The sequence below is a fragment of the Anarrhichthys ocellatus genome, unplaced genomic scaffold, assembly GCF_004355925.1.
Source record: "Anarrhichthys ocellatus isolate YVR2014 unplaced genomic scaffold, GSC_Weel_1.0 scaffold8, whole genome shotgun sequence".
Taxonomy (NCBI): domain Eukaryota; kingdom Metazoa; phylum Chordata; class Actinopteri; order Perciformes; family Anarhichadidae; genus Anarrhichthys; species Anarrhichthys ocellatus.
In genome coordinates this window covers 116,894-136,998 of record NW_022280038.1, presented here as the reverse complement: position 1 = coordinate 136,998, position 20,105 = coordinate 116,894, and the positions used below count along the sequence as shown (strand labels likewise).

At 40.1% G+C, this 20,105-nt stretch overlaps 1 protein-coding gene across 1 annotated transcript in view; it reads left to right on the top strand.

Moving 5' to 3' along the window:
* Nucleotides 1–15,585, top strand: part of LOC116384128 (solute carrier organic anion transporter family member 3A1-like) — a 27,664-nt gene extending 12,079 nt beyond the window's left edge. The window contains exons 3-10 of the mRNA XM_031848531.1: nucleotides 5,912–6,010; nucleotides 6,235–6,504; nucleotides 6,664–6,828; nucleotides 7,006–7,204; nucleotides 8,163–8,298; nucleotides 8,482–8,654; nucleotides 9,955–10,019; nucleotides 10,290–15,585. Coding sequence (XP_031704391.1) covers nucleotides 5,912–6,010; nucleotides 6,235–6,504; nucleotides 6,664–6,828; nucleotides 7,006–7,204; nucleotides 8,163–8,298; nucleotides 8,482–8,654; nucleotides 9,955–10,019; nucleotides 10,290–10,666 — 1,484 coding nt within the window. The 3' untranslated portion in view covers nucleotides 10,667–15,585. The remainder of the gene's footprint in view (nucleotides 1–5,911; nucleotides 6,011–6,234; nucleotides 6,505–6,663; nucleotides 6,829–7,005; nucleotides 7,205–8,162; nucleotides 8,299–8,481; nucleotides 8,655–9,954; nucleotides 10,020–10,289) is intronic.
* The last annotated feature ends 4,520 nt before the right edge of the window (nucleotides 15,586–20,105 follow it).

Genomic DNA, 20,105 nt, shown 5'->3' with positions numbered 1-20,105 from the left:
CATTGTCATTGACAGCATGTTAGCATGCTCACTTTAGCATTTTGCTTAAAGCACTGCTGTGCCAGAGCACCGCCTTACAGAGCTGTGAACTCTCTGCCTTGTTTTTACAAATGAGTAGCTAGTCAGACTAACGTCATACTCTTTCTAACATTATTTTATCAGCTGTTGACAGTGCTGTTCCACCGTCTCATTATTATGTGAACGCAGAAATGCACCTCAGGCTTAGGCTGGACAACAACAGGAACGTTTTAAGGTCTGCAGCAGAGTGCTAAGTAGCAGCAACAACACAACACAGGACTGTAAAGCACCGTAACCGATAGTGCACAACAGCACAGTAAAGTAGAAGAGCATTGGGAGCCAGAGGGGTACGGCCCTGCAGCCGCTGGGTCAGCTTCTCTCTTCCTGCCTCATATCTTAGCCGCTATTCATCGCCGTAATGCGTGTAATGAAGCGCTGTGAGGCTGAGAGAGTCCACTGCAGCAAAATGTTTTTACTCCAGTGGAGTTATTACTCTTCCGCCGTAGGACAGCAGAGGAAGAAATGGATGCTGACTCAGCACACGCTGTCTGCTCAGACCGGCCCAGGTTGTTTTATATATGCACCTTTTAGGAGCACCTATGCCAAGATACAAAGTGCCAGTGAGTGAACCGTGCCATAATGTGAGTCTGAGTGAGAAATTATTCATGTGCTGGCAGTGTGACCAGGTGGAGGAGCCCTGTCTCATACAGTATGACCTTGCCTCTGCTGCATTCATTGCATTCAACACAGGCATTACCATCACGTTAAGTCCCTTCTGTTTTTTATTAGATTAAAGGAACAATATTAACAATAAAAATGACCAGCTGACTACAGAGCACTGAATACATTGTATGTATTAATTTGTGTTGTTATTCCAAAATGAACCCTCTACAAATCTGTTTATACCGCTTGTTACTTGTTTCATCCCTGGTGTTAAATACACACTTAGTCTTCAGTAAATTACATCCCCATCTAACTACTTTTAGATCAACTAATAAATTGGGTAAGCTTTATTGATCCACAGGAGGAAAATTAGGAAAATTAGAATAGAAGTATATAGAATTGACCAAAATAGCACTAAGCTCGCTAGAAGAAGACGTTAAACCAGTATTACAGCATTTAGCATTACGCTGGGAAGTAAAATAACCAATATATATAACTGATCAAATAAATGAACTAATACAATGTAACATTTTAATTATAGGAATACATTATGGAGACCTCCTTTCTGATTTCTAGTGAAAATGTGTGGAATTTGGTGTGTTTGGGCACTCATGCCCTCAGTCTGTCTGTGGGTGAAACCTTATTAAATTGGTTTTGGCACTGTGTGCAAGAGGTTTTGAATTAACTGTGATATTTTTGAGGCAGTAGTTTGTGTTTATGTTGGATATGATTGCATTGTAAGATGTCTGCAATATTTCTGCTCCCACATGTATGAAAATGAGCAGGATTGCTGGACTGTTGTGTTGGATTGCAATATATGTAATGCACATCTGTTTCTGCTATTTTTTGTGTGTCCATGGTATCATGTGATCTGTCACAGTGGACTTAAACCACAAAACTGACTCACCATTTAAAACCATAGGGATGTTTAATATAGTAACAACATATTTTTTTGCAAGGATCATAGCGTATTATAGATCCCATAGTTGAATACATTGTTATCATTTTATAATGCATTAAAATCACTGTTATAATGCATTATAATGGGATGATGTTACTCTAAGTGGTCATTGTTTGCTTTAAGTAAAGTTAAAAACATAATTGAATTCATGCAAGAACAAAAAACTTACATGCTTTACTTAAAGCTTAGCTTAACTTAACTTATAATTTGGGGTGTCACTACTCATGAGGTATGATGATACTTGACCATATACAATTGTTTATGTCTCATGATTATTGTTAAAAGTCATTATGGATATTACTATGATTATACTGTGCTGTAAGCAGATTATAACACATTATATGTTTATAATGCATTTTAGAGATCATCATTTGTTACCAAATTTCTCCCTGGCATTATTTACTCCTCATAATTTCTTAACTAACCATCCAGTTAACCGCCAACATGGCTGACATCTAGAAAGCGTTTGGCTTGACATCACTCCTTGTTCTTGTTTGTACACGTGTGTTTGGGCTGTAATTAATGTATAATTGTACTTTTCATATTGCAAGCATTATATTCAGGACAAGCTCAATAGCAATACTATTATTTTAGGAACAAAATGTCGTGTTTAGGCCAAGTTGCAGAATATATACAGTATTAAAATCACTTAGCCATACAATTTCATCCTTTCATCCTGTTACATCCTTTACAAGCTCTCAGTTTAAGTGAAGTGTCTCTACCTGCCATTTCCAAATGGCTGGGTCAGACAAGCTGCCAGAGCTTTACATGGACATCTAAGTCATCTCTTAGATGCTTTTCCCAGAGAGTTGGTACTTTAATAAATGATCCTGTGAATTGTGCTTTTCTCTTACAGTTACTTTCATTCATCTAGGTTCACGTGACGCTGTGGCACAGAGAGCCCGGGTCTCTGATACAAATTAAACTAATCTCCCATTAGTTTGTTGTCTAGCGGGAACGTATTACTGTACCTTGATCTTTATTTTGTGCCTGTGTTCATTGACACAGCTCTCAGACAAAACAGTTAGAAAATATAGTCAAGAAGGATACAAAAGCAGCCTTCTGTTTATTTATTTTTTATAGAAACATTGAAAATCCATTAAGGATCCCTCTGGAAATGTTTCATTGTGCGCAGCATCTCCAGGGCAGAGCATGTACTGCTAAAACAGCCCACAGTGTGTGTTTGAGATGGGTGTCAGATATAATTCCCACATGTCAACCTGCACTCTTCTCTGCCCTTTTAAACCTCATGCAAAAAAACCTTTTCAAGACATTTTGGTTGGCTCATATTGAGATGGTTCGGGACAAAAAAATATACACGTTCATAAAACATCTGTGGCATTTAGTTCATCCTGTTTACAATCGCAAGTTAAGAATTTGGTTCCAAAATAACATTAGCATTTAAAAAAAAAAAGACTTTAGTGACAGAACTATACTTTACCTGATGGGGGATTTTCAAAAGATAATTAGAAACACAGGGGAGTAAAGTCCTTCAACAACTTGTACTGACTAGACGAGACGAATGAAGAACTTAACGCAATCATATTTACTTTTTCCCAAAAATGCACCCTGTAGTCTATATTGTTTTGGAGTGCAAAGTCTCCTTGCAGGTGTTTCTTTCTGTGTTTTTAGTGTAACAAATAGTGTCATCACTGCTTATATAAGCTTTCTCAGGATGATCACTCTGAACGGCTGGTTTCACAGCTGTAAACTATTTCCCTGTACCTAATGCCCTCGAGGCATCAAGCCATTGATATGTGCCGCTACACGGTTGCTTTACTGAGGACAGCTCTCATCCTCGGCTAGACTGAGGCAGAACTGCAATCATTGGAAAGTCAATAAATCCAAAGGGATTTACATGCGGCCTCTAATGAGCAATCAAAAGTGAAACCAATCCTTTGAAAATCCACCTCAGATACATTTGTATTTATAATACAATAATGCATTTAGAAATGTGTGCATACATCATAACGTTGTTGCGGTGGTTGCTGTTGTTTCTCAAATTACGACGCAGTAACCTCTATTTCAACAGCACAATGTTGGAAGTCAGAGCAATGCTAACATGTTCTGTCATTTTACAGGTTTAGACAAATTGAGGGAAACTTAGCACTGTATGATCACATTAAAATATACTCCCGTACAATTTGTACATTTGAAATCTCAAAAACACTTCCTGATGTATGTCCACAATCACAATAAAATGCATCACAATTGTATTCCTCCCAGCCATTTATTTTTGGACTATTTGGATATTATAAAAATGTATATCGAACAAAATATTATAATTTTACATAATTGTGTCCAATTTTCTTTCAGCATAGAGATACTTAAGAATCAGAAACAGTTTTATTGTCAAGCAGGTTTGCACATACAAGAAAGATATACCGGTGTTTTGGTGCATAGCAATAAACATCATTTAAAAATGAATCGACATGATATCAAAGATCAACATTTACATGTTACATGTTTTTAAAATGGAAGAACTGGAAGTATTGAGGAGGGGATGTGCAAAAGTTAAGCACACTTTCAGATATGTGAGTAAATAAAGTCCAATATCTAAATAGTGTATATACAGTAGTTTCAACTATAGGCCTGCAGTAATACAAGTTGTACTTTATGGTTATAGCTCCAGTAGTTCATGGCAGTAAGAATGTTACTGGCCTTCAGTCCTGATGGGCGTCAGGCAGCTGTTGCTTTAGGATTATGAGCTCTCCGTCGCTTCTCACGCCACAACAAAGCTTAGCGGTTATTCTCCGTCATCATGCATGTTGCTGCTGTTGTCGTCAGCTGTTTCCCCTCGTTATCAGAGTCACAGTGAAGCTGGTTGTGCCCATAATGACATTTACACAATATGGAGCTTTGGTGTTTTGTCGATGAGGTTGGCTTGGATTGGCTCCGCTAATGGGTTTATTGAAAAAACAAAATAACTTGAAAACTGGACAATGTGGTTGTGAAATCGTCACAAAACTCTCTAGTCCACCTTTATTAATCTAACTGTACTAATTAGGGTTACTAATTATACCTATTTGACTGTCTGTGCTCTCTTTAAGACCTCACATCTGTCAAAAGAAACATGGACGTGGCTATTCAAGGCACTGGTCATGAATCACGGTGACTCTGTGATTGACCGGCCCTCTCGTTCTCTCAGTGGGGAGCGGCCACTTTCTGCTCTGGGCTCTTTTATTAGCAGTCAGGCTTTAGTTTTAGTGACACACACACACACACACACGCACACACATATATCCCTGCACACATATATCCCTGCACAGTCTGCTGTTGCTTACTGGAAACCTCTCACCCTCTGGGCCAAAGCAGGGCAGCGCTGCTTTCAAGAGAAAATCAACCCGAGCTGCTGCATCAGTGGCTTCCCACCGCTCTCACACTAAGAACCCATTTCCTGCTTGATTATTTATGATCCTGCGGGATAATCTAGTCTTAGATCAATTACTCTGTGCAACCTATGAGCAGCATATTACAGTGATGTGAATAAATCTGCCAGTGGGAGACATCTGATTAAATTTAAAGTCCCTTGGCATGAATTCAGTACTTAATCTTTACTTGAATAGAATGCATCTCATTCTCGGTCAGTGGATTTAACAAGCAGAAGTGTGGTAGGAATCTCCATATTACCACATAGTTAATAAAACAGGCTTCTGTAATAGCCACTTTACAGTTTTGATACAATGCTGCCCTCTGCTGAATTACAAGCTGAAATACACTTACTCTAAGTCTTAAGCTTTTTTCTTTTAGTTTCTGGTTGATGGACAGTAGGTAGATTTTAATTCAATTTTTAATTAGGATTGTTATTATTTCATTTAGTGACATAAAAAAGACAGTCTACTGTGTTATACATGCAGATGGATATTCACACAAATGTATACACACATCCTCACGCACACATACGCATGTACATATCTACATAATTATATACACTCATAAAAAATAAATAAAATAAATAAAATAAATAAAATAAAATAAATAAATAAAATAAATAGATAGAACACCCAAAACAACAACAGCAGGTATAAATAAACAGCAGCAAATAAAAAACAGATTTTAAGAGCTATACATTAACATTTAAAAATGAACCAAAATTGTAGATAAAAGAAACAACAATAGTAATGATGTTGACTATACTAGATTTAAATTGTTGAAGTATTCTGATGACTGAACAACTAAGCTCAGCTAAAATAAACGTAATTACAAAAACTTTACCATTTTAACAAACTGACTATTTATGCTCTCTCTCTTTCTTTTACTGTCTTGCAGGTATTTTATTTTCAACATTAGTGTTTGGCCCGGCCTGTGGCTTCATCTTAGGTTCTGTATGTACCAAAGTCTACGTTGATGCTGTCTTCATCGACACCAGTGAGTTGGCAGTTGCCTTTTTTTGGTATTTCTTTAGATGCATCCTTGAATTTGTGTTAATTTCCATCGCAATAGTAATATTTGTATTGACCATAGTGGGAAAATTAAGAATACAAAATAGATTTTTTTCTGGATTCCAGTTTCTTCACATTGATCAGTGAAATTCGATGTATGTAAACTTCAACATCCCTCCTTTGTGGTAAATGTCCCTGCCTCTTGTCCAGGTAAGCTGGACATCACCCCAGATGACCCTCGCTGGATCGGGGCGTGGTGGGCCGGCTTCCTCCTCTGCGGTGCCTTACTCTTCGTCTCATCCCTCTTCATGTTCGGCTTCCCCCAGGCGCTGGACGAGCAGGACATGGACGGTGGAGGGGAGAGTGAGCAGGCCATGCTGCCTTCCTCGCTGACCATTGAGTACCAGGGCTCTAAACCCAACGGGGCCATTCATGGCTTCGATATGAACAGCGGACTCTCAGTTTGTGAGCATCTGAGAGGTAAAGAGCTCAGAAGGGTGGAGATACTAAGGAAAAAGGATTGAAGAGAAGTGGGGAATTTCCAAATGTAACATTAGATCTGCTTAAAAACCGAAGAAATTCTAATTGTTCTCTGTCCTTTCGAACCCTTTTCTCCCTTTTTCTTCTTAATTGATGCAGTAATCCCCCGGGTAACCAGGCACCTTCTCTCCAATCCGGTGTTCAGCTGCATCACGCTGGCAGCCTGCATGGAGATCGCTGTGGTTGCTGGCTTTGCTGCCTTCCTCGGAAAATACCTGGAGCAGCAGTTCAACCTCACCACCTCCTCAGCCAATCAGCTGCTAGGTAGGCGTATCATTATCTTGTCTGAGTGGAGGGCAAACCTCCATTGTTCTGTTTAACGATCAAACAAAAAAAAGAAAGGCAAATATAAAGATGATGGCAACATTTGTGCAGTGCAGAAACCTCTACTAAGGAGTCAACATTTTTGGAAAATATAAATCATTGTCTTTTCCTCCCCAGGTATGACAGCCATCCCCTGTGCCTGTCTGGGTATCTTCCTCGGGGGGCTGCTGGTGAAGAAGCTGAACCTGTCCGCTCTGGGCGCTGTCCGCATGGCCATGCTGGTCAACCTGGTGTCCACCGCCTGTTACGTCTCTTTTCTCTTCTTGGGCTGTGACACCGGACCTGTCGCCGGGGTTACTGTAGCCTACGGCAACGAGTAAGCAGGGAAACCAAGTCATGCATATTTTGAAAAACACGTTCAAGTTAAACATGACTTGCACTTCAAACATGCTAGACGCTAAAAAATATGCTAAAATACAAAAAGTAATTTTACGGATTGCAACTTTTTTTGTTTAGTTATAGCCATGTAGCTATCATCGTTTCTGTTTACGTTGATATCTTGTGTATCAGTGCTGAATTTAAGAGCCAATCACTACTTTTCTTGTCACTATGATCAAGGTGATTAAGCTCGGAGGTCGTGTTCATAATTTATGGAGCTTTTCTCCATGATTGTGCATTAACAGTAACAGCACGGACGTTTACGCCGACTGAAGCGCTATTGTGTGGCGTGTATCACGTACCAATCTTTGGGCTGATGCTTACGACATCTCTGCTGCAGAGTACAGACACCTGAGTTTACTTGATTTAAAGTTAGCAAAGGTTGAGCTGTAGGCCTGTCATTACGGCCATGAACATACACTGTTTAACTATATTAATATGCTACAGTGTAGTAAACTACACTGTACATAAGTGCAAGGCAGGTGGATATTGCTATGGTAGTAAAGTGCATGATTGTACATCGATGTTAGAATTAAGTGTGAATTATTCGTTCAAATTTATATTATATTATTAGGTATAACCAACTCTATGTTAGGCCTCCATATATTTATATTATATATTTTTATATTGACAGCATAATCTAATTCATTGTAAAAAGAAAAATGAGCTTGGATGTAGTTAAACTACTTTTGCCATGTTTGCTACATTTCTCTGAGGGGGTGAAGCTTCATTTAATGTAGATTAACTAGTAGTTTAGCTCACTACACTTTCCGAGTAGCTTGCCCAACACTGTTTTTTTTTTTTTTTTTTTTTTCCATTTTTTTTTTTTTCCAATTTGATGTCAACATCGTACATGTATATGTGCTCCCCAACATGACCTTTGACCTCCTCCATAGGACGTTGCGGTCCTGGCAGCGACCTGAGTCGGCGTGCATCAATAACTGTAACTGCTACACAGCATCAGTGAGCCCCGTCTGTGGTTCCAATGGAATCACCTACCTCTCGGCCTGCTTCGCTGGCTGCACCAAACCAGTGAGTGAAGCGGTCAACACTGACTGAAATGAGCTGTGTCATGACCACCTTTGACACGGGAGAGCTCAAACCAAATGCCAGAGACAAGAATACATACATGCATACTTACACATATACACTGTGCATCAGTCCTGGTTTAGATAAAAAGAAACATTTTGATCTCATTTCTTGTCTTTGTGTCAGAACCTGACCAGCTGCTCGTGTATATCCAGCACCAGTGAAGAGGCGGTGGCTTTACCGGGGAAGTGTCCCAGCCCAGGCTGTCAGCAGGCCTTCCTCACCTTCCTATGTGTGATCTGTGTGTGCAGCATGATCGGAGCTATGGCCCAGACGCCCTCTGTCATCATCCTTATCAGGTAAAGAGACCTGTTGCTATACATGGTCTTCCCACAAGAGGGAGCTATTGGTATTCTAAATTGCTCAAAGGCAAAATGATGGAATCACTTTAGTCATCTTTAGTATAAAAAGACTTACAAAATACACAGGGCACCACGCATACAGTGTCAACAAACATTGTATATGTAGATGAGCAGATCAGTATGAACATCACTCTACATAAATATAGTAAATGATGCACATCTGACTATATATCAAACAATACTTTGGGTTTATTCCAATTTGGGGGCTATTTTCATCCTTTTTGCCATATGTCAATATAATTACATCGTTATTGCAAAATAGATAACTTTGTACTTATCAATTTAAATGCTGTGGTCTGTGTCATGTCGACATTGCTAAAAAGGAAGGCAGCAGGGGCAAGAACACAAACAGTGAGGGGATTATTCCTGTTTCTCAATAATAGTTTGATATTTTGGGAAATATGCTTTTTTGCTTTCTTGTCGAGAGTTAGATTAGAAGATCGATACCACTCTCGTGTACAGTAAATATAGAGCTGCAGTCAACTGAAGGTTAGCTTAGCTAGCATAAGGCTGGAAACAGAGGTAAACTGCTAGCCTGGCTATGCCCAGTAATAACCAAATCAACCTACCAGCACCTCTTAAGCTCCTTGTTTTCATTCTTTACGCTAAGCTAAGCTAAGCTGACTAATTGCTGGCTGTGAGAGTGGTATCAATGTTTTTATCTAATGCTCAACAAGAAAACAAATAAGCATTTTTACGACAATGTCCAACTCTTCTGTTAAACCAACACCCATGTGCCATGTAAATGGTAAAGATGCCAAACTGTCTGTTGTACACATCCGTCACATTTTAAACAGTTACCACACCTACTGTATTTACATTTTAAACAGTTACCACACCTACTGTATTTACATTTTAAACAGTTACCACACCTACTGTATTTACATTTTAAACAGTTACTACACCTACTGTATTTGCCACAGTTATGTGTGCACAACATTTTTCCGTATACAATAAGCACAAATTACCAACTTTTTGGGTGTGCTCACTTTCTGTTTTACCACCAATTAAAGTGGAAGATGTCTAAACTGTTGGCTTGTTTACAATCTGTCTGATTTCAAACTTGGTTGTTGTATTGTCATCGTGTTCCCAGATCACAGCATAAGCTGCTTTAGTGTGAACAATGCTATCATAACTTAAAGAACTGATGGCCCGTCCAAACCGGCTACTTGCCGCAACTTTTTGTATTTGGCTCACCAGTACAAAGCGTTTATGCCAATTCTGTCTTTGTCTTCAGAACTGTAAGTCCCGAGCTGAAATCTTATGCCCTCGGAGTTCTGTTCCTGCTCCTGAGACTGATTGGTAAGAAATTTAGTATATATTGACTTTATATACTTTACTGTCATGCATTTATAACCACAGACAATGATTTGTTATTCGTTTGACTTGCTACACATTCTGTAATACACTGCTGTGTTCATGACATGTCCACTGTTGGCCTGTAATTTTGCTCTGTGATCACCTTAAATGAACTGTGTCTGTCTGTGTCTGTTCGGATCTAAAGGAAACTCAAACTAATATGCTTTTTGAACCTCCGACCTGCTGTCTATCCGTAATCCCCTCCCTCTTCAGGCTTCATCCCTCCCCCGCTGATCTTCGGCATGGGCATTGACTCCACCTGTCTGTTCTGGAGCTCTGTCTGCGGCGAGAAGGGAGCCTGCATGCTGTACGACAACGTGGCCTACAGGCACCTGTACGTCAGCATCGCCATCGCCCTCAAGTCGTCGGCCTTCGTCCTGTACGCCACCACGTGGCAGTGTTTGAGAAAGAACTACAGGAAATACATCAAGAACAGCGAGGGTTACCTCACGCCCACCGAACTCTTCGCCTCCAATGTGACTCTGGACAATTTGGGCAAGGAGATCACCCAGAACCCAGCCAACAGGACAAAGTTCATATACAACCTGGAGGACCAAGAGATGTGTGACAACATGGAGTCTGTTTTATAGTGGTGGTCTGCACTGGAGCTCCAGACTGGAGCTGAGGCTGTTAATGTGCGACTGATCTGACGTGCGATGTTTCCTTGGTGTCGTATCAGTGTAGAAGAATGTTCTCAGTAAGGGTCTTATCTTCTTCTCGCCCAAAACATCAGACATAATGAAAAAAATTGAAGAGACGTTTCCCAAAATGCTCTATATCCACATTGCACTTTTTACTCAAATACAGACGATCCAATCCGGTCAACGAAATTATAAACTGACTTTTTTGTTTTGTTTACATTTCCTTAATTCGACAGCAAACGTGGGGAAAGAAATGAGAAATTACATGGAATGACTTTGCAGTTAATGCATCATACCACTAATCCACCAAGACTCCCCTGAAACGCTCTTCTTTAGTTCAACTTCATTAACAGTTCAGTTCAAATTAGATTTATTAAGAGACCAGAGCTCTTTGAGAGGCAGACATTTTGGTCATTCATTATCTTTGTTAGACAGTTTATTTTCCTTTAGAAGGAAGTACTTCTCAGGTCCAGATGCCAGATAGAAAGGATGACAGTCAGCACGGTTGTTCATCATTAGCTTATGCATACTTTAGCTATTGGTTGGAGTAGTTTTTACAGACACAAAGTACATACAGTCTTAATTACTAAGCAACCCTACTACAGACTTATTAACAGACGTGTGTGTTCACTCACTCAATTGTCTAAATTCAACACAACGAATTAGGGACAACAGATATGCATTGACTACAGAGGCCCATGGAGGCACACACAAGAAGCAAAGGAGAACCAACAAATCAGCAACAAGAAATAGAAGTACAGGATTAAACATAATCCAGTAGTTGATAATAATAATTAAATGTATAAAGTATTGGGCAACATATTACATCTAGGCGGCCCTGTTTCCTGGCTACATTGTTAAAACCTCCGAGCATTACAGAGTCAAATATATAACAAGTAAAGACAAAATACGAAGCCCTCTACCCCAAAACAAAACCAAATCATTTCTAACCAATTACAAAATAACTGCATTTCTCTTTCATCTTAATACAGTGAGCAGAAAATATTGGTACTTTTATTGTTCAAGATCTTATAAAAAAAATGTCCCAAAAGGGAACAGTTCAACAATATTTGTCACAGAAAATGATTTTATCTTTCATTTTGTGCCACCAGTCATCTGACAAGATCAAAGGGTGGATATCCCATTTTGGAACAAATACTCTTCAGTTTGTGTTGATGTTGCACATATTATTAAGATTTTAGAAAATCTTTCTCAGTAGCTTTCAATGTAATTGGCCCGTTCTTGTTGTAGAGGGCATTTTAGGACATTTGTTGAAGGTAGAGGAGTGTTGAGCCGGTACGTAACAATGATCCCTTTACTGTGTCATAGTGCGAAGTTTTGCTATGAATGCTGGACAAGATTGTGAGACAAATTTTTTGTTTCAGCGTCACAGAACTGTTTTGTTTTTTACTTCAAACCATTTTGTCAGTCCTTACTCTGGCATTTATAGAAATAAGGTGCAACTTCCAAAAGTAAATAAAAAAAGAGAAGTCCTTCTAGATGTTTAGCTGGTGATCTAAAAAGCAACGGACTGTGAGAGAGGATGAAAGAGTTTGGTGGCCCACCTATGAATAGTTGGACAATACCTGAGCCGACTCAGTACCCGAACCTGTGACATCTCAGTTTCATGACTCTCTCACCGCCGCCATTATAATTCTGCCAGGAACACTCGTGTCGATGGCAAATCAAGACAGAAATACAGTTTGACTTGGTGGTGTAATTCTACTCCTGGGGACGCCCCTTGCAGCAGTAATGCATGGAATACACGGCAACCTGATAAATAACAAGCAGGGAACATTGCAAATAAGACTCTCCAGGGTAAATGTCCGTAGTAGGGCCATAGCAGGTGGAGGCTGTGGGGGAGGAGGCCTTCACCGATAGAATCGGTAACAGCAGCAAAGCTCACATGAGCGCACAGACCGAGATCGTGGAGGCATTTAAGTAGAACGCCAAATGGAGGCACTGAGACATGATGAATGTGGTGGGCTAGCTGTCAGCAGACACAGCATAGCATGACGCACAGTGTCCAGCCAGAATTAGTTCATTTAAAAGCATGCTGGTAAATGCATGCAATGTTAAAAAAGAAATATACAGTATGTCACTAAGCTGCACAGACTGTGGTTTGGTGGCCATGGTAATGGTTAAATACACATTTAACTCTAATGGCCTCCAAATTCTATTTTAGACCATGGAGAAGCTTTATAATGCATACTGCATTGTGATGTTGATGATTTTTTAGCAAACCTCAGCTGACTCACTCACACTGCAGTGATTGTCTAAACACAGATCTTTTTTCTTTTTCTTTTTTTTGTCAAATGATAATTTAGTTTTTAGGAATTCTATGGGATTCTGATTTCTGACATATCCAGTTTATAAAGATAATATATTGTTTTTCCTGGCTTACTTTGTAAGTATTTAATATGTTTTGCATCAAAAATATGGACCTTTGTCCAGCCACTCACCATCGCAATCGATTTCATCCCTTTGATGTTTGAAGGCGGGGGTTAAAGGAGCAGTTTGACATTTTGGGAAGTAAGCTTGGTCACTGTCTTGCCGAGAGTTGGACAAGAAGATCGATACCTCCCTCATGTTTGTACATCATATATGAAGCTAAAGCCAGCAGCCGGTTAGCTTAGCTGAGCACAAAGCCTGGATATAGGGGCAAATTGATGGCCTGGCTTTTTCCAAAAGTAACGAAATCCACCTACCGACACGTCTTAAACTAGTTTTCCATCTTACTGCTAAGCTAAGCTAACCAGCTACTGGTTCTAGCCTCATATTTAGCGTACAAACGTGAGAGTGGTATCAGTCTTTTTAATCTAACTCTCGGCAAGAAAGCAAACAAAGCGTATTCCCGAAAATGTCTAACTGTACTTTAGTTACAGTTCCATGATTCAGTCTCATTTTATGCTGCCGCTCATGTTCTATGAGTGCATTTCTTTGCAAATGGTGGAATCTATGTTGGATCCACACTAGTCATATGATGTATTTAGTTTAGCACTTCAATGAACTAATAGTTATAGGATTTAAACTATACATTGATGATGCTTCAGCATCATAAATAATAAAGAGAATATTCTATAAATGGGGGGAAAACAGACTGGGAATGTCTGAGATCAACAATGGACCTACATTCAACACAGAGCTGTGCCAGACCAGACTAATGTCTGCTTGATTTGATGTGAACCAAGAGAGCATAAATACAGATTTTCAGCACAGCAGTGAGACTTAAATTCGAGCAGTGATTAGGTAGTGTTTGAAACGTCTCCGAAAAGTCTTTGACTGTCCCTGATGGGAAGATTGGCTCCAAGCAGGACATTCAGGACAGTCGGACATTATGCCAAGAGCTTCTAACGGGGAGGAGGGTGTTAACTAACATTACCAGTTGGCCACCATCTCTCTCCCCCCCCCCCCCAAACAGGTCTTTGATATCTGTGATGTTCAGTGTGTCATAGTGCTGACTCCTCTGTACATAATAGTGCCATACAAGTGCCAAAGTGACACCATAGAAGTGTTCTGTAATGTCCTGCGGAGAACTTTGTCTCACCACGCTGGAGCTCAGAGCAGATCCTCCAGCTGTATGTAGCCTTTCTGTGATATCCCTCCTCTTACTTTCACCATATCATACAACAGTGTCCCAAAAAACATATTGCCTATAAAAATATTGTATATGGGTCTAGATAACAGTATTATTTAGGATGTAATAACTGTTAATATGTAGGACTTTTCTACTAGTGAAGGTATTGTCTAATTTAGATTAATCTGTCTTTTCCATCAGTGGCAAAGCTGATAACTGTTTGTTGCTTTGGTCCAAATAAAAACAACACTTTGCTTGAAATAAGTGGCACCAATGTTGAGCTATAGCCTGACATTGTACAGTAGACAAGGCTGACCGTAGATTATCAGCCAGACTTCACTGATAGCAGTCCTGCACCTGTGCCTGGATACTGAGCTCTCCTCGGAGACCTCCTGACGTTGTGCCATATCAACCTGTGCACTGTAACATTCAACACTCGCAAAGAAAAAGCCAACGTGTTCCGGGTCCGTCTAACGCGCTGGCAAGCGTGACAGAGATTGCTTGACCTTGTATTCACCTGCGGCGACAGGACTGTTTTGCCTTGTGATGAGAAAATAACTTTGGAGCATAAATGTTTGTTTTTTTTACATCCTATTTTTCTCATTATTCTCTTTTGATGACCTTGCCTTGTGGTAACAGCAGGCTGACTTTTATAGCGGATCTTTAGCGACAGAAGTATTGACATATGAAGAGCTTACTGCCAAAATATGACATTTGTGGGCAAAAAAAAAACAAAGACAACTCTTGAGGTTTATCATTCAAGAGACATTTTGACATAGATGGACAGTTATCCTGTATATAGGCCCATAATTAGTTTTTGTTGCTATTAATTATTTCTTACGGACAGTCACTTTTTTTGTAAATGATGGATGTTATTTTGGAAGCAAACTCTTCATATGCAGAAAGATAATCCTTTGGTTTGAGCCTTCAGGCAGCATGTTGCCTTTGATTAAAGTGAAACCATGTGCTAACCATGTTAGTGAGGGTTTTAGAGTGATGTGCTTGCTTATGCTGTGGGTGGTATTCCATGTGTGGATTTCATGGCTCTATGCAGAGGACCTTTGAAAAGAAAAGGGCATTGAAATAAGAAAATATCACCTATATTTTCAAAGCATCACAAAAGGTTTTTGGATATGCTCTATTGCTTCTTTGGAATTATTTTCTTTTCTTTTTTTCTTTGGATAATATGAATTTATATTTAAAAGCTTTATGTTCTGTATATTTCTTGGAAAAAGATTACATGATTGTATGTTTATTGTAAATACATTAAATATACTATTTTTGTTTTTAATATGACAGTTTCTGCCTAACAACTATCAACAAATCTATGCCGATTTTGTGGTTGATTAGATTTCCTTGTCACTTTGAAGAGATAATTCTTAACACCATTAAAATATCAGTTTGGATTTTTGATATGCCAGAATCACATGAACTTTAAACCAGCCAGAAATATTTTTTAGCAGACGTTTACACGTCAAAATGGTTAGTTGTGCAGAACAAGACTAAGAGTCTGAATCCATGCCATTGGCTCTTTGAGACTGTACTTGCTTTCAGCTAAATGCGAACATCAGCATGCTAACATGCTCATAAGGACAATTAGCATGCTTATGTTGAGCAGTTAAATATTGTTCCTGTTCACCATCTTATGCTAACATTTGCTCATCAGAATTAAACACAAAGTACAGCTGAGGATGGTGGCAATATTAGCGAATTAGGCATCATGAAATTTGATGACATTTGGCTCAAATTCACAATGTGAATCTCATGGCAGCGCTAGTCAGGGGATCACCAATGTCAGTGGGATTGATCCTCTGGGGACCATGAATGTCTGTACCAAATGTCATGGCCATCCATCAAATAGTTTAGGTATTTCAGTCTGGGCCAAAGTGGATGACCAACTGCCAACTGACATGCCATCCCTAGAGCCGTGCAGCTAGCAGTGCTAAAACTAGGGTAGCAGAAATACTGAAGTAGCAATATTTAGCCAGAGGCTAATGAATGAGCCTCCCTGTGTATGTTTCATCCTAATGGGGATTGAGACCCCACAAGTGGTCACAATTTGAGGGGTCGTGAGATGATTAACAAGCCAGAAAATAAGAAGAAAAAAAATATTTCAAATTATTATTTTTTTCAGACCTTCTTTTGCAAATCTTTGCTTTTATCTTGTGAAACACTAAATAATTTACCTTCTCAGGAATCTAAAAATATATAAGATATTTCATTTGTATTAGTTTTTGTGTGCAGTTTGCTGTATGACATGTATAGACATGCTTGTGATGAAGGGCTGTATTCACTCGGTGAATGCTCGGTCAGATGGGGTGAAAGGTCCCATTTTATTTTCTTCTCTAAACGCACTGACAGAAGAAGATAAATCCTGACATGGGTTTAATTGAAATGTGCTTGTGCTTTGCCATGATCTAATTTCCTGTCATCCAAGCCCTGTGTTTATCCCCGGGCCTTCCTGCCGCGCTACGACAGCCAGTGGAGATAATAACCGGGGTTATGGATTGACCGGTGGATCACCTTGTACCTCTGTTTTGAAGGAGCGATGTACGTGTTCGGGGCCAGGTCGCAGCGTTGCTTTTATGCGAGAGCCGGGGCTGAGAGCGCTCCTGTTTCTCGAGTGCAGATGGGGTCTCGCCGGGGCCACGGTGCAGTGAAATGGAAAGCATGCCATTCCCTGTTCCGCGTGATGCCGAGTGACTCTGAGAGGTTGTGTCATGTTCCTTGGCTATTGACTCAATGACTTGGGACTTCGCGACGAAAGCCTGAACCCGTGCAGGCTCTCTGCGTGCTGACAGAGAAATGTGTCTTCCACTTGTCTTCACATTGACCCGAGGACTCCGCTGAACTGACGTGTCCGCATCCCTGAAGTCTCACCTCCTGGACCCAGAAGTAACCTTTCCACGACCTTACCTGTCTTTCACGCTCTGTTAGCTGTGGGTCTGGCTGCTATCGAAACAATTCACTGAACTTGTGTTTTTTTCTTTTTCTTACTGATATACCTATGGATTACCTGTCTGTGGCAGTCAACCTATTCAGCTTCCGCTACACGGATGACATGGCTGGGAATTCAGCCTTATGTGCTGCACATTATTCATCGCTGTCACAGTGGGTTCGGAAGTCAAGGCACAGAGTTAAGCACAGGCCATTAGCTGGTGCTGAAATGACAGCTCAAAGAGCGAGACCTTCAAGCTGCCTCTGCCCTCCGGTTCATCCACAAGACAAAATCACCATATGCCCTTCATTTGCTGGAAAAGAAATTAGGATATCTGGACTCACCCGGCTGCGAACAAATGATGATGTATTCCTCTTTACATTGTATGCAAAAAGGATTATTCTGCATATATCACTAATGTCTTGTCCCGTGACGTGGCTCCGACAGCTGACCTGATTTATTGCAAGGTTCCCTGCATTGTTAAAAAAAACCAAAAAAAACAATCTCTGACTCAGTGACAACGGCCCAATTATACCTTTCATGCAGAAAAGGTCCATGTACAAAAGAGGCTGTGAATTGCAAATCCAGCTGCTGCCTGTCCTTGCTCTCCTCTAATCTAATAATGTGATCCATCATTTCAGCAGCGACGGCTCTACACCCGGGCTTGGAAAAGAATCCCTCAGAGAATTAGTATGAAGATGTTTGCATCTCCATATATGCAGTCCTGAAAGGCTGGGGGGGGGATCACACAAAACATGTTTATAATAATGTGTCACTCCATACCTTTGCACTTCCTGTGTCCGAGACATAAAAAGGACTTTCTTGATTACATATTTCTAGACTAAACTGTTATCGGGTGTCAGTAACCTTCCAAACACGCACTTGGCATCCATAACATAGATGGCTTCAGGAAATTAAGAAGCAGTCCTGTTTCAAGCAGGGGTGAAAAAACCACCCTGTAAAACCTGGTGTTTCCTACTGAGTAGTAGTGGCGCTGTTGGTTGAGGGATGGTCCCGCAGCAGAATCATCCATTACCCTGATGAGCCCACAGCCCCTGAGCTACGACAGCACAGCCACACGATGAGCAAGACAGGCGACTGCCACGATTTGTTCCGCTAAAGCATTCATCACACTAATTACCCATGGTGCCAAGCAGCTCCTGTAGCCCGGTGAAGCTTTGGCTGCTCGTTTGGAGTCGAGGTGAGGACGGGAAAACCTCGGATGAGCTCTAAACAGGAGGCTGTCCTGCACATAATTAACTCAGCAGTGCAGCAACTTGACAAATTGGAATGATGAATCTGGCCTCTATGAATAGATACAAATACATGATCAATCAAAAAAATGCCGGACAGTGTTCTCAGTCTGAGGAAATGTGCCGCTGTGAAGGACAAAAGAAGTGTCTTTTGCATTGAATGGCATGTGGTCGGTAGAAGAGTAGAGAGAGAGGGCTTGTGTTGTGCATTTGCCTGCAAAGATGAAGACGCAAGTCAGTGCTATGAGAGTAGTGCAGAGAAAAGTGGTTGGAAAATCTCACCGTGTCATCACTTAAATGCCAAATTAAAATCATTATATTGCAATTATCCATCCATAATGCCTGTTTTAAAGGACTATGCAACCTGCCTGTCTGCTACTGTTTCCCAAATGCAGACCGATGCAAGGGACACTCTCAGAGTCTCAGAGTTTTAGCTTCTGTTTCTGGCCTTCACACAGCTGTTATTATATTTTATTTTAGTATATTATAATATATTATATCATGATAAATCCTCATCATGTTGCTTACAATAGTTATTTTTATTTGGCACCAGCATAGTTCAAAGTATGTAATTCTTATCCTCCTATATATTGTCTCTCTAAGTGGTGCTACTTAGCTAATAAGCTAGCTAAGCTAAGCAACTTTTACTTAGTTATGGCAACAGTTCATCCAGATCTATGTAAACATAGCCAGCTAAGGCTAGCTTATAATTTAAGCAGATACTCGTACAGATATGCAGTAATCAACTTAGTGGTATCAATTTTTGGTGATGCTAAAAAGAAGATAAAGACCAGCTAATATTTTCCCACCTATGCATCTACATTTAAATGTGTTAATGTCCGTATTAGTCAGTAAAAAGGCACAATACATGACACACCTCTGAACAACCAGTATTTTGAAATAACCAGTTTTCTTATTTATAAATATAATCAACACACTTTCCCCAGTTTATTATCGCAATTATTGTATTTCTGCACGCCATGTAGATGTTAACATGAATTAAATATTTGAAGTGCTGATGCTGCTTCATTAGAGACAGAAAGCAACAACAGTCTTTGCCAATTAAAAAAGTCTGTTTTATTTCACTGTAAAGATTGTGTCTCAGAGTTATTTTAATTATATAGTTTACTCAGCGATGTGGGTTAATCTTGTGCCAGATAATGAGTGCTGATCTCAGTGAGGTCAGAGGTTAAGTAGGGCTTTGTACAAGTCCTAATGAGGATCCCTGCACTTCGCCAGAATGGCTCCGTTCACAACTGGGAGGGACGTTAACGTTGCGTTATCATTGGACACTGACCTGAAGCACGATGTGCCTCATAAGCATGTAATTCCCCACATGAAGAGTGAGAGGTCAGCCGTCCGGGGTTCAGAGAAGGTTCAGTGGTCACAGGTGAAGCAGCGGCTGAGGTGCGCTAATCTAACTGACAGGTTATTGTTGCTCTCTGTCTAGGATATGTCCCCGCTGAGCTGCGAGATTCCAGCTTTGTTTTAATGGCTGCGAGGTTAACAGCAAGAAGACTACCCTGCTCTCTCAAGCATCCATTGTCAGATTTTTTTAACATGAGAAGATTACAGTCTCTTATTACTTGAACACATATATCTCTAATTTCAAATGACATT